Genomic DNA, 13,859 nt, shown 5'->3' with positions numbered 1-13,859 from the left:
AAAGGCCACACAATCAGATCAAGGGTCCATCTGAATACAATATATCTTTTTTAACAGTCACCATAAGGCTGGGGGAGGCGGAGAAGAAGAATATACAGTACTTCCAGCCTTCCTCTTCACCCTTCAACCACCTTTTGGTTGGGGGTGTCTCAAGTCAGATGTGGTTTCTGTGTACATACCAAGACATTTCTCTCCTGTCACCCAGTGAATGTATCACAAAGAGATGCAAAGAGAACCAACTGCACAAAGAGCCAATTTGTTTCAGTTTGAGCTTGACCCCTAGTCTTGTCTGAAGCCATTTGATCTACCTATGCAAACAACTATATCTACTTCCATTACAAAAGTAAGCACAAAAGCTTCCTTATTACTTACTTCACTGAAGTTTAAGAATGAAGTTACATATGATCTACAAGTGACTCACCAAGCTCACCTACAGGAGGCTTAAGCAGCTTAACTACCTTGAATAAGTCGAATCATATGTTCTGTGGATTGTGCTGGTCACATCTGGACATAACCAAAGAATCCATATTTCTTTTCTTTGTTTTCTCTTTGTTTTTTTTGTTGATGTTCTTTTTTAAAGTTATTTTTATTTAAGATCACATAATATCATACAGGAAATGCAAGAAAAGCAAAGATTCCCCAAATATTTAGTATAAGTCACCCACACATTTAACACAGGATACAGGCTTCATATTTTTCATGATTCTCACACTTTCTCCATAACAGGATACACTCTTATGTCAACAGTGTGTTTGACAGAATGCAGAAGATGTAATAAAATCAAACCCCAGATTTTGCCTACTTACTATTTGTGATTTCCTTGGCATTGGTGCTGGTGGTTGAATCTGTGCCAAAGTATTTGATGTAGAACTGGTTTGTGTTACTGGAATTTCACATACAGAAGATGAGTCTCCTGCTGCTAAGGTAAGCAGAACAAGTAAATTTTAGGCATGTTTTAAAAAAAAAAAAAGTAAGCGTGATGATACAAACTGAAACCAAATCTATGGCGCCATGGATCCTTAGAGGATACGAATAATTTTATATCCCAATGGTATTTAATTTTTTGATGTCTTTTTCTAAAGAACTGAAGAACTTTTCTATCCTTTTTCTTATCGAAAAAGGCCTCTCTTCCCAAAGACAATTAGCTAAGACCTTCCATACTACACATATGCTAAAAGACAAAAAAAGCCTAAAAACCAGACAAGAGCAGAACCAAAGATCCCATTTCCTCACTTGCTCACTACAGACTGTGTGCTTTTAGAAGCCTTCCTTCCTAGTAAAGTGTATCATTATCAAGATGATGTATCCTTCACAGGAGATTCCTGACACAGATGGCAGACAGTGATTAGCAAATTCCCCTTGGGTATGTCAAAGGGAAGGAAAAAAGAATCAAAGTAAGAACCAATGAACAAAATATGTACTGTGGAATGGGAAACTGGGTAAGAGAAGCTCCACTACACCCACCACAGAATCCATACCAACTTTACTTTGCACATTTTTGAGATGACATTATTGTCATAATTCTCCCCCTTTGGAGATACACAAAAGCCATCTGGACATGGTCCTGGGTAACCAGCTCTGGGTGGCCCTGCTTTGAGCAGAGGAAATGTACCAGAGAACATCTGAAGGTCCCTGTCAATCTCAACCATTCTGTGGTTCTGATTCTTTTTACATGGCCCCATTATTTACATTAACTGGCCCATAGCTCTGTTCATGCAGAAGAGCCTGAGGCATCAGGGGCTGCACAAGCAAGAGGGGAAATGAGAATGCTGGTACTGACTGCATTTAAATGTGTAAGGTAAATAAAAAAATCCCCCCAGTCCCTTAGACTGTTATAATATCTTAATTACAATAAAGTAACATGGAACTGTTAGAACAAGTCCAGAGGAGGGCCACCAGGATGATCAGGGGACTGGAGCACCTCCTGTATGAAGATAGGCTGAGAAAGTTGGGGCTGTTCAGCCTGGAGAAAAGAAGGCTAGGAGACCTCCTAGCAGCCTTCCAGTATCTGAAGGGATATAGGGATGCTGGGGAGGGACTCTTCATTAGGGACTGTAGTGATAGGATAAGGGGTAATGGGTTAAACAGGGGAAGTTTAGATTGGATGTAAGGAGGAAATTCTTTACTGTGAGGGTGGTGACGCACTGGAATGGGCTGCCCAGGGAAGTTGTGAATGCTCCATCCCTGGTGGTGTTCAAGGCCACGCTGGACAGAGCCCTGGGTGAGATGGTTTAGTGTGAGGTGTCCCTGCCCATGGTGGGGGAGTTGGAACTAGATGATCTTAAGGTCCTTTCCAACCCTAACTATTCTATGACTCTATAAAATAAAACTGTAAGCCATTATTACCAGTTTGTTGTAGTGATCCAAGTCCTCTGGACTGCCCTTTGTTAGTTAAGCCAGATGACTTCTCAGTCCTGTGCAGAAAGTTAGAAATCCATTCATTCAAGAAACAATCAAGAACTTGAAACACAACAATAAAGAATATTCTCTGAATTATACCACATCTGCAGTATATTCTGGTGACAGCTACTTTGCTTCATATTTTTGATTATGCCAACTGTAAGTTTCAGTTAATTTAGAAACATAAGGCAGAATAATAATATAGATTCAATTACTGCAATTTGTGTAGAGCAGATTTTATTTTCCTTAAGTTCTGAAGTTCTTTTCACTCCCATTTCAAAATTCTTTCTTAAAATTATGTACCCACATTAATCTGCACATTATAGCAAGCTTCAGCAAGTTACTTCTCCCTTTTATTTAAGTGTGGTATATGCAATCAAAGGACTAGAAAGGGAGCTCAAAGATTGTTTACCTCTTTCATTCACAAAGGATCAACCACATATATTATTTATCTCACATATACACATACATGTCCCTGTATCTTATAACTATCTAAGTTTGTACAGGCTGTACTCTGCCAGATTTTCAGTGTCAGAGAATCCAAATATTCCCAGATAAGTTACTATGATATTTCCCTTTGCTTACCTTTGGAAAACTTTCCCTAGTGTCTTATAGCAAAAATATATTATTCTTGCGCAACTTAAACAAAAGCCTTCTTTTTGTACATATTTGAAGGCATGTATTCTTTTTTAAAAAATACAAGAGAATCTTATTTCTTCCAAACTTTTCTCACAGGTCATATTTTCTACACTTCTTATTATCTTACTTATATCCCCTGGTTTCTGCCTCACTATTTTGTATCTTTACTTTACTGTAATGCCCAAAACTGAACACAGCAGTTAAGCTGAGTCAACTGGAAGGATTAATTCACAGAGTTTGCAGGCTATAATCAAACAATACTATTCCTCTTTGACTCTTCCACAACAGCATGAGTGTCTGACTTACTTTTATTTACGATTCACTATGTCCTTGCAGATCCTGCTCTTAAGGACTTCTGCTTAACCATACTCTGCTGTTCTTCATGCTTCATTTTTGTAGTTGATAGTTCTTAAGTACTAAGTGTTGCTTACTGAATGACACCCCTCTTCTCCCTTGACTACTACTCCAGTTTCTCAAGGCTGCTTTGGATATAATTGTGTTTTCCAGTACACTTGTCTCTCCTAACTTTGTTTCCTGCAAATTTAAAAATGATATTTTCTGTTCCAGATCTCTCTTCTCCTGCCATGAATGAAAATATTGAATGGAACTGAACCTATGCAAACATGCGAACAGTAAAGGCACAATCAGACATAAGATCCCATTATTTATTCTTTGTTATTAGATGAGAATTAACAATGGATTGTTCTTTGTGGCTTCTTATTTCCATCACAGCTAAGCATTCTGCAGATATTCTGCATGTCATACAATCTTAAATCGCTAGGCTGTCTTGTTTTTTAGTGTGGGAATCCTTGTAATCTTCTCCATTAGTATCTGCTTCTGTTCACTACCATACGCTAGAACACATAATTGGCAACGGTATGCATGCTTTACAGATGACTTGCATGTTATATACTATAAACTTGAAAAGTTACTATTAATTATGAAGTATATTAAATACTAAAATGATATCAGTTACCCAGGAATAGGCTTTCTTTGAGAGATTCTACTAGGAGGCTGTGGGGGCAATGGTGGTGGGATTGGCTTAGTTTGTGGAGGAGGTGGTTGCTGTTTAGACTGCTGGTTCAAAGCTTCTATAATGCTGGCTGTCTTTGCCACTGGAGGTGGTGGTGCTGGAGAAAGCACATCTATAGAAGGAAGTTAAACAGTGAAATGGAATTAAATTTCTATTTACCATTTTGCTTCTTGGGTTCTCTTCACAGTTTTCCCTGTTAAAGGATTTATCCCCATTCAAGAAAAATGCTTTACTACATGTAATCAATCACTTAAAACAGAAAACCTTAAATAGAAATCCTTCCATTAGAAGGAAGACCTCTTTGGGAAGAGGTTAAATTTTGTTCTACCCAGTCATGGACAGAGAGCTCACAAGTACTTTAATTCATCAAAGCATTAAAGTACAAGCAAAGAAATTTCTCACTGAAGTCAGTTATATTCTTGAAAATGTAGAATGTATTTAATAAAGTGCTAATGTTGTTTGCTCAATCAAAGCTTACAGTTTGTGTTTTATGGGAAAGTAACTGAGTGAATAATATCAAAGAAATTTTACTTAGAGGAATGTCTTAAAATCCTGTTGCGATTAAAATCCAACTTCACATCAGGTTTAGCAGTTAATTAAAATTTCTATTAAATTCTTGAAACCACAGCAACAGCAACTGGCAATGCATTAAAACATCTTTTTGCATTCCTACGGTCTGCAAGAATCAAGCACAATGTGGAGACATAGCCCCAGGCTGACACTCATCTTTACAACTAGTAAGAACTACAGCATTGAAACTACGTATATCAAGTGTAGACCTCTTTAGCTCTAGTTACAGATAGCATTTCCTGTTGACCCTGCACTACACTATACAGTCCTCACCGGACCATCAGAGAAGACAGTTCATACCAAGTTACTGCATGGAAACGATAGGCCAAAGCTACAGTCACCAAAAGAGGAAGTATGAGTTGTGGGAATGGAAAAATAAGCCAACTATGATTAGATACAGCAGAAGGGAAAACAGGGGAAAGTGGAAACATACTTGTAGATGTTACACGCAATGGCGGCACAGGGGGATGAATAGCTGGTGGATCTGATGAAGACCTCTGCCTGCTTATACTTTCCACTCCTAAAGAATTTGTCTTCCACATTGCATTAGATGAAGAAATTGTCTGAATACCACTGCCAAGAACTGAAGGCTGAACTAAAAAGAGAGGAAAATACCGTATTATTACCATTGCTTACCCTAACCACAAAGTGTTCATTTCACACCTGTGCTTTTAGAAATGGTCAGCTTGACCACCATATTCAGCAGCAGAAACCATTGCCATTCTGCTGGAGTGACAGAGCAGAAATTAGAGATTGGTGTAAAAAATTACATGGAAGTTTCTGGGTGAAGCCTCACTAACATCTTACCTAAGTAAAATTTGTCTCCAGTCTTTACTTTAAAATATGTCAACACTTGAAAAAGCAGAAATTTCTCAACAAGACAACAGAAGGCCAAATCTTGCTACTTTCTTTAATCTCTGATAGCTGTAATCATCTTTAACCCCTGACTGATACCTGTAATCTTCTCAGTTACTGCAAAAAAAGGACCTCACTCTCAGCATTAGCAGACATTGATGACTCAAAATGAAACATAAGTTTTGACTTGGAATTGGCAAAAAACTGTAATTCTGAATTTCACCCAAACAAGAAGCTGTAGTCATGAAACAGTTACAAGGTGCAACTTCTTTGGGGCCTCCTAAATGACTCCATTCTTAGGCTGAAGAGCTGTCTTCTCATTTTGTAACAACTACAGGGTTTCTTCATAAAGTCAGTATTTTGCACATATCATGCCACTTTTCCCTACTCAGTACATGAGCATCATATTAAGAAAAGATGAAAGGGAGTAAGGTATGAATATTAGCTTGCAGGGAAAAGCATAAAAGGTTCGGAAGACTTGGAGAACAGCCTAAAGCTAAGAAGACACAGGAGTAATAATACACTATGAGTAATAATACGTCATAAGCACAACAACATACAACAACATCAGCAATCAACAAGAAGCTAAGATTGATGATACTATTACAGCTTTTAACTAAGAATATAAAACAGCAGGCTAACACATTGCTAGAAAAAAGAATATGAGCCAATAATCTAAACCAGGCAGCATGCTTTCTTGGCGTGAGTTGCACTATACCGGTGCCAAGAAGTCTGGGGCTGGGAATGAAATTAAAATGACACTCTTTCAAAAGTGTCATTTAATCACGGGCAAACAGTAAGTAAAATAGTACGGTCATCCATGATTAAAAGAATATGAAAGGGTAAACCAGTCTTTTTAACTATCCAATTGTATTATTAATTTAGAGATAGAAATCTAACAGTTAAACAGGCTCTGAAAATTCCTTGGGTGAAACTTCCTGTTTGGTGGGGAAAACATTCCATCAAGTAAATAGTGTCTAAATACTAATCTTAGACTTCATACAAAAATATTAGATGAGCCCAAGCCCACCACATCATAACACTTCCACTTCAATGACCTTGAAGCATGTATTTATTAAAAGACGACTTCAGAAGGTTAAAATCCCTTGTGGTCTGCATGAGCAATCCGTTCTCCCAGGTCTGAAATGATTTTCCACAGCACTCAAATGCTATTGAAACTGTATGTTTAAATTGAACTCTGACAATGACATCTTCAAGTATGAAAAGATTAAAACCAAACAAAGCTGCTGAACTAAATTGCTTGCAACCCTCCTTTCAATAAATTGCTTAACTCTATTGAGATTATCTGGGCATTGTTTTCCCCAAACTTGACTGTGTGTGTTCTTGCATGTATACTGAAAATCAAACAAAGAACAGGTTGTGCAGATTCACTTCAAACATACAAAAAATGAAGTCATCAACAAAAAGTTCAAATCCTTACCTGTGCAAAAATAACTGTAAAAAAAAACCCTAAAAATGTAATAATAATTTAAAAAGTTAGGATCCCATTCTTCTAACATACAGTGATACTCTGATCTTAGTACCTTTGCCAATGTTCCTTGGAGGTAGAGGAGGTGCACTACTTGTAACAGGTACTGTAGGCTGAATGGGAGGTGGACTGCCACTGAGTATTGCTCCGTATGTTTCATTCTGTAATATATTTGGCATAAATCCTCTTTGCTTATCCTTAGCAATATTTGCTGCATCTCTTGCCAAGGATGCTACATTAGGCTGAAGTTGGTTTGATCCAAGCTGATAGAAGCTGACAGGTCTGTCCTCTCTCCGGTTGGGACTGGGTTGCTTAAACACAGTAACAAAAGTAATTACTGATATCACATCAGTTATACTAATTTTATTTATTAGTTGATAAATATTTATTACTTATAGAAGGTTATTCGCTTCTAGAAAGAAGAAACGGCTTCTAAATGCTTTTCTGTTGCTTTTAATACATAATCTAAAAAACTATATTCCACCCCCTTCAAGACAAAGTAATGGTGCACATTAACAAAAAAAAATTGATTAAATGTAAATTGCATTTCAAAACAATTATCATTTTCTCTGTAGTGTGCTCCTTCAGGATATACTGCATCCTTATACACACAGGGCTAGACTCCTAGTGATAGTCAACACAGACATTCAGACTGGATCATGTAGTTTCCCTGCATCAAAATACCAGACAGTATTTTCAGAAGAAGACAAACGGCTAAGGATCCAAAGCCTTATCTGAAGTTCAGCAGCATTAGATCCCAAAACACAGGCACAGTTGTTTCAAAGTATTCTACCTGTAGTTCAGCCCACCACGAATTAGGAGCCAAAACTCATGAACTCTTTTCTGCTCACTAATATCACTGGACAAGTTCAGAGGATTACTTCAACTGCCTGCTGGGATCGAAGTTGCTCAACCCACGCACATTATCAAATGACATCTAATTAGTTATCTTTGAGATTTACAGCAAGTCATCTGCTTGCTATGCATGTTTAGCATTATTCTCCCTGTTTCAATAGCAAGCATAGTAATCACTGTTGTCAAATGATAATTAAGATTTTATAATATCTAAATTCATGTGGCTAGTATAGGAATGGGCTGTAATGATTCACAGCTTAGAGAGCATAAATATGCCTTTAGAAATAATGTTAGATAAACACATCACTGATTATGAAACTAAAATAACAATATATAATAACAGCATTTAGGCAAAGATTTACACCAACAGCATCATAAATAAGCAATGATTTTCCTCTGAATATATTCAATCCCTACTTTGGACTGATCATGTAGGGCCTTTAGACATACAGCACAGCATTATAGTTCAAAGACTTACCAGAATGATGTATGTGACAGCCAGACACATTAATCCCTACCTTTACTTCGGCTTAGCAGCCTCACTCCTGACTGGCTGACACTCTCCATTCCCTGACCTCCCCACTGTCCTGATTCTGCTAATTGTTTCAGTTGCTTCTGCTTTCTAAAGCAGCAGAAAATTCTTTTTGTTTTGTTTTGTTGACTTAGCTTTTCACTGGTTCACCAAACTGAAACAGCTCCATATAGGGACAAATGTGTGACAAGCAGAGGCAAAGGTAGGATCATGCAGCTGCATTCTGGAACAGCAGCAGAAATCAGACACATTGTCTCAGCCTTCTGCTAGGTTAGTACCTCTTTTATATGAGAAATTCTACACTAAAAGAACTTCAATTTCAGACATGACGAAGATTATAAAATCTATTCAATTCCTTTACCAGAGACAAGCCCAATAGCTAGACATCTATAAACAGAACTCTGATGTGATCTAAGCAACAGCAGTATTCACCAATGCATTCAACACAGTCACAGACACTAGCTGTGATTAATAGTCCTTAATCTCCTTTCAAAAGTCCCTACAGTATAAGCCTATTAGTAGCGGGCAGTGAAATAGCAGTTTCATTACTTTAGCCTCATTGCTGAGTAGCAGATAACTTCCTATGTATGAGACAGAGCTGAGGGACTAGCCAAGAAGAGAATGCTCAACTGCAGAAAGCAACTAAAAGAAGTGAAGGAAAGAAAACAGATTTAAAAAAATGTGAATTTAGAGTGTCCCAGAAAGGGATTTACTAAACATTTACTTGTAAATTGCCCAGAAGGCTTCACAGCTGGAAAAAAAATTTAAACTTCCAAATTACAACAAAGTTTAAAGCTGCTTTATCAAAAAGGTCATAATTGCTATTATTATCTGAATGGTGGTACAATACATAGGAATACATAAATATTAGGATATACTATGGAAGCTCACCTAGAAGAACTGGACTTAGCAGCTCGCAGATTCCAGATTCTTGCACAGATACCAAAATTCTCAAGAAAAATCTTATGTCTCAGAAGGTAGCAATTATGCTTTGAAAAGGATGGCTTGTGAAAATGTTTTTTGCTTTGTTGCTACCCAGTTCCAGTCAAGCACCAGAAGGAATAGCTACCTTGGACTAAAGAGACAGGACATGGGGAGAAGAATCCTAAGTAGGCAGGATCTTGCAAAAATTGTACTTTACAACAGAGGAAACCTACTGACATCAAAATTAAGTCTCCAAACCATGGTTTGATGATCAAGTATTTTTAAAGACATTCTGTGAAGGCAAAGAAAATGAACCTATGACTGACAGTCTTTAATATTTCTGAAAACAGAAAAACCCAACACACAAGATTTGATTTTACTCTCTTAGCAATTCATGCCCTAGCTCAGACAGGAAACTTTGCAAGAGAACTATAAAAATGTTAAAAATTCTGTTAAGAAAAAAGAGAAATTTCACTATCCAGAGAAGAAAGGTTTTTTTTTGTTAGCTACTTTCAAGAGGGGAAAAAAAGGTTGTGCTAACATCTGAAGATTAACTAATATAAAGCCTATTGTGTATTCCTTGCACTTTACAAAGGAAGCAGAAAGGGCATAAGCAATTACACTACTGCACAAAATACTGCACAAAAGGAACAAACCCATCTGTTCAATACTTATATGAAATACTTCAAATTATGAAAGTTTCAGAATGTCATTAGTATTTAGAAGCCTATACATCATTTCAAATTACCTGGTCCCCAAATAAGCAAGCTATTTTAAAGTCTTGTTCAGGTATCAAAACACAGTTGTTTGTTCCCTGCCTGTACATTTATATGTTAAATACTTTCTCAAGTTGGTCCCTAAATTGAGAAATTAAATATTGAAAATGCAATGATGATCCTATGCTGCTGGAATACTTTAATATGATCATCCTTGGAGATACTGAACAACCATCTGGACATGGTCCTGGCAACTGGCTCTAGCAGACAATGCTTTAGCAGGGATGTTGAGCCACATGACCTCCAGGAGTCCCTTGCAACCCCAACCATTCTGTGATTCTGGATCCAACAGCATCACAAAACCACCAGATATTTCAGGTATGAAAAGAGAAAAAAAACCCATGTTTTTACATGAAGATTCAGAATTAAGACCCTATGCTGATGTTAATGGATGTAGCTTATTTAATGAACAAGTTTAGTCACCCTGAAGATAAGTCAATGCATAAATTGTTCCAAAATTAAAGCCATCAACTGGAGCTATTTCAGAAACATAAGGAGATATTACAAGGTGCCTGTTTCCTTTGTAAAGGCAATTTTCCCAGCTCACATTACTTCTGCTTCACCACCAGCAGATCTAAATATTCCTGATGTACTGAAACAAACTATTGGCTCCATTAAAAAGAAGATATGGCATCTGGCTAATTGTAATTTGATCATCACCACACAGTCATAAGCTTTCTACCTTGTATTAAAGAGGGAAAAAGACGACAAACTATGATTCTGGGAGCTAAAATTTAAGCTCCTAGATTTTACTACCAAACTTTATTTCACAATGACTTCGTAAGTATAGTAAAAAGGAGTATTACTGAAATCATTACATATGTCATGCTTACACATGTGCACAGGAAAACAGTAACGTACTGATACAAACCTGCAGCTTTTCATCCACATCATCATCACTTTCATCCAGATCTTCATGGAGTAACCGCCACTCATATTCTACATGAACATGAGAATTAAATCTTCCAGATAGTGCTTGAGTAAGCTAAGGAAAAAAAGATGACTGTTGACACTTATGTGTAGCACTTATTGTAAAACAAGGTATTTAAAACCAAACTAAAAACACTTATAGAAGGAACCTTGGTTTTTAAGTACAAATATTACTGCCATTTTAAAGAGAGATTTCAGTAATCTGGAAAGTTACTGGAGTATGCTTAAAGAATTAAGCTCTGTGACCAAATACAACACAAATAAATCAAAAGCAAGTAGGCTTTTCATTAACCATTGTAGGTCCATTCTTCACTGCAGGTCCATTCTTTATTTTCTGACAATAAGCATCACATCCTAATTGCTTTGATTTAGAAATTTTAAGTCAAAGAAAGTAACTGCAATGGTAGGTTGGTCTGAATCAGACTCACTTATCAAGAAGCCTTGACCCCATTAATCAATTTTTCTTGCTTACTAAAAGTAGTAATGGTAGCCAGCTTCTCTTCATAGAATCACAGAATAGTTTAAGGATCATCTAGTCCACCCACCACTCCCTACAGGCAGGAATTATCTTTCACCAGATAGGTTGCTCAAAGTCCTGTCCAATCTGAGCACTTCCAATTCTGGGCAACAAGTAAATGGCCTTCATCCATAAAAAGTACTTTAGTGATTAGATTTCAATGACATATCAGACATTTAGAATCACACAATCATTTAGGTTATAAAAGACTTTGAAGATCGTGGAGTCCAACCCTTAACCTAGCACTGCAACATCCACTACTAAAACATTTCCCTAAGTACCATATCTGCATCTGTCCTTCAAATACCTCCAGGGATGGTGACTCAACCACTTCCCTGTGCAGCCTGTTCCCATGCTTGACAACCCTTTTGGTGAAGCAGGTTTTCCTAATACACAATCTAAACCTCCCTTGGCACAACTTGAGGCAGTTTCTCTCATCCTATTGCTTATTACTTGGGAAAAGGGTAGTTCAGGTAGCTTTAGAGAGCGATAAGGTCTCCCTCCTCAGCCTCCTTTTCTCCAGTATAAACGCCAGTTCCCTTAGCCACTCCTCACAAGACTTGTGCTCTAAACACTTCACCAGCTTTGTTGCCCTTCTCTGGACATACTCCAGCACCCCAATGTCCTTCTTATAGCAAGGGACCCAAAGCTGAACACAGTGTTCGGGATGTGGCCTCACCAGAGCCAAGTACAGAGGGATTATTAACTTCCCTAGTCCTGCTGGCCACACCATATCGCATACAGCCAGGATGCTCTTGGCCTTCTTAGCCACCTGGGCACACTGCTGCCTCATGTTCATGAGTATGACAGTCAACCACCATTCCCTGGTCCTTTTTTGACTGGGCAGCTTTCCAGCCACTCTTCCCCAAGGCTGTAACGTTGCTTGGGGTTACTGTGACCCAAATGCAAGACCTGGCACTTTGACTTGTTGAACCTCATACCACTGCTCTTGGCCCATTGATACGGCTTGTTCAAATACCTCTGCAAAGCCTTCCTACCCTCCAGCAGATCAACAGTCCCAGCCAACCTGGTGTCATCTGCAAACTTACTGAGGGGATCCCTACTTGTGGATCTGGGACAATAGCTCAAACAGTATCATCCCTTGGCCACAAGAAGTTTATCATTTCCAAAGCACCTAAAAAGAAATACAGTTTTCTTCTTAAAAGCTTATAACATGATATAAGCATATAACCATTTCTAAGCATCTAGAATATATTCATTGAATATTTAACTGCAAACTGTTACATATTCAGACATGATGCTGCTTATAAAGTCAAGAACACACAGAAAGATGCAACACTTACCAACTCTTCACAGTGAGTATGTTTTAAACGTTTAGCTATATCCAGCGGGGTCTCGCCTGATTCATTAGCTATATTACAGCAAGAAAAGAAAGTTATGATGATAAGTGTCACTATTAACATGTCCATTACTAAAGACAAACCTTTAAATATACAGTGAAGTACTAAAAGAACATGCTCTAAAATTCTTTCATTTATAGGTCTGACCCATACCAATCCTCTTAACACAACAAGCAGTAGCAACTCAACATGCCATATACATGAAATGATAGCCATAAAATGGCAGTGTATAGCTAGACAACAAGCTATCAGTTAAAATTCTTGGTACTTATCTAAATCAGTTTAAAAAATAAGTGCAATGTTTAAGTCAATTTTAAACTTGAAATAAACAGTTAATATTATTTTTTTTATAACGAGTATTATATTCATAGCATCATGGTAAACAATTGAGGAAAAAATGCACTTATTCCACATGCACTGTTTCATATCTGAAACAGCGAGAAATCTGAAACTGAAGTAAACATTGCTCGTTTACCTATTTCAATAGAAGCCTTCCCTCTCAGCAGCAGTTTGAGGCACTCAACGTTGTCCGTCAGACAGCAGTAATGCAGGGCTGTGCTACCTTTACATGTCTGTTTATCTAGATTGCCACTATTGGAGTACAAGAAAGAAGAAGAAAGCTGATTAAACTTAGTTTCCTACCCTATTTTTATAAACCTCTCTCATTACAAGATTTTCAAAGAGTAAAGTTACATCTGCAAGTAACAGAATCACTGTATCTGTATTCATTTAGTATCTGTATTACTGGCCATAAAAGCAGCATCAATAATATTTTTACAGTTTTCCATATACTTACCTGTTCTGCACTAAAAAGTCAACTATATGAAGGGATGTTCGATCAACAGACCTAACAGCAAGGTGAAGTGCTGTTTCATCTTGCTCCTAAGAATAAAACAAAAGAAAATATTTGCTTCTTCTCATCTACAGAGAAGCAGAAATTTTATTAAGACATAAATTAGATAAATTAAAACATTTAAT

General features: G+C 37.4%; 1 protein-coding gene across 5 annotated transcripts in view; it reads right to left on the bottom strand.

The window, feature by feature from the left end:
- ASAP2 (ArfGAP with SH3 domain, ankyrin repeat and PH domain 2) overlaps positions 1 to 13,859 on the bottom strand; it is a 91,350-nt gene that overhangs the window by 6,880 nt on the left and 70,611 nt on the right. For 2 of the 5 annotated variants that reach the window (XM_061460775.1, XM_061460777.1), the window contains exons 18-26: positions 13,678 to 13,763; positions 13,357 to 13,472; positions 12,825 to 12,892; positions 10,945 to 11,058; positions 7,042 to 7,297; positions 5,076 to 5,237; positions 4,016 to 4,184; positions 2,347 to 2,414; positions 807 to 919 (exon numbers count right to left, since the gene is read on the bottom strand). In XM_061460775.1, the coding sequence (XP_061316759.1) occupies positions 807 to 919; positions 2,347 to 2,414; positions 4,016 to 4,184; positions 5,076 to 5,237; positions 7,042 to 7,297; positions 10,945 to 11,058; positions 12,825 to 12,892; positions 13,357 to 13,472; positions 13,678 to 13,763 (1,152 nt within the window). Of the gene's footprint in view, positions 1 to 806; positions 920 to 2,346; positions 2,415 to 3,345; positions 3,574 to 4,015; positions 4,185 to 5,075; positions 5,238 to 7,041; positions 7,298 to 10,944; positions 11,059 to 12,824; positions 12,893 to 13,356; positions 13,473 to 13,677; positions 13,764 to 13,859 lie in introns of those variants that run through there. The other 3 variants (XM_061460776.1, XR_009744622.1, XM_061460778.1) reach the window with 3 other exon arrangements.

This window comes from Pezoporus flaviventris, unplaced genomic scaffold (genome assembly GCF_033815535.1).
Source record: "Pezoporus flaviventris isolate CSIRO_AGI_PZ_B2104156 unplaced genomic scaffold, CSIRO_AGI_Pfla_v1 ptg000031l, whole genome shotgun sequence".
Classification (NCBI taxonomy): domain Eukaryota; kingdom Metazoa; phylum Chordata; class Aves; order Psittaciformes; family Psittacidae; genus Pezoporus; species Pezoporus flaviventris.
The sequence above is the reverse complement of the archived record's forward strand: the minus strand, read 5'-3'. Positions and strand labels throughout refer to the sequence as shown.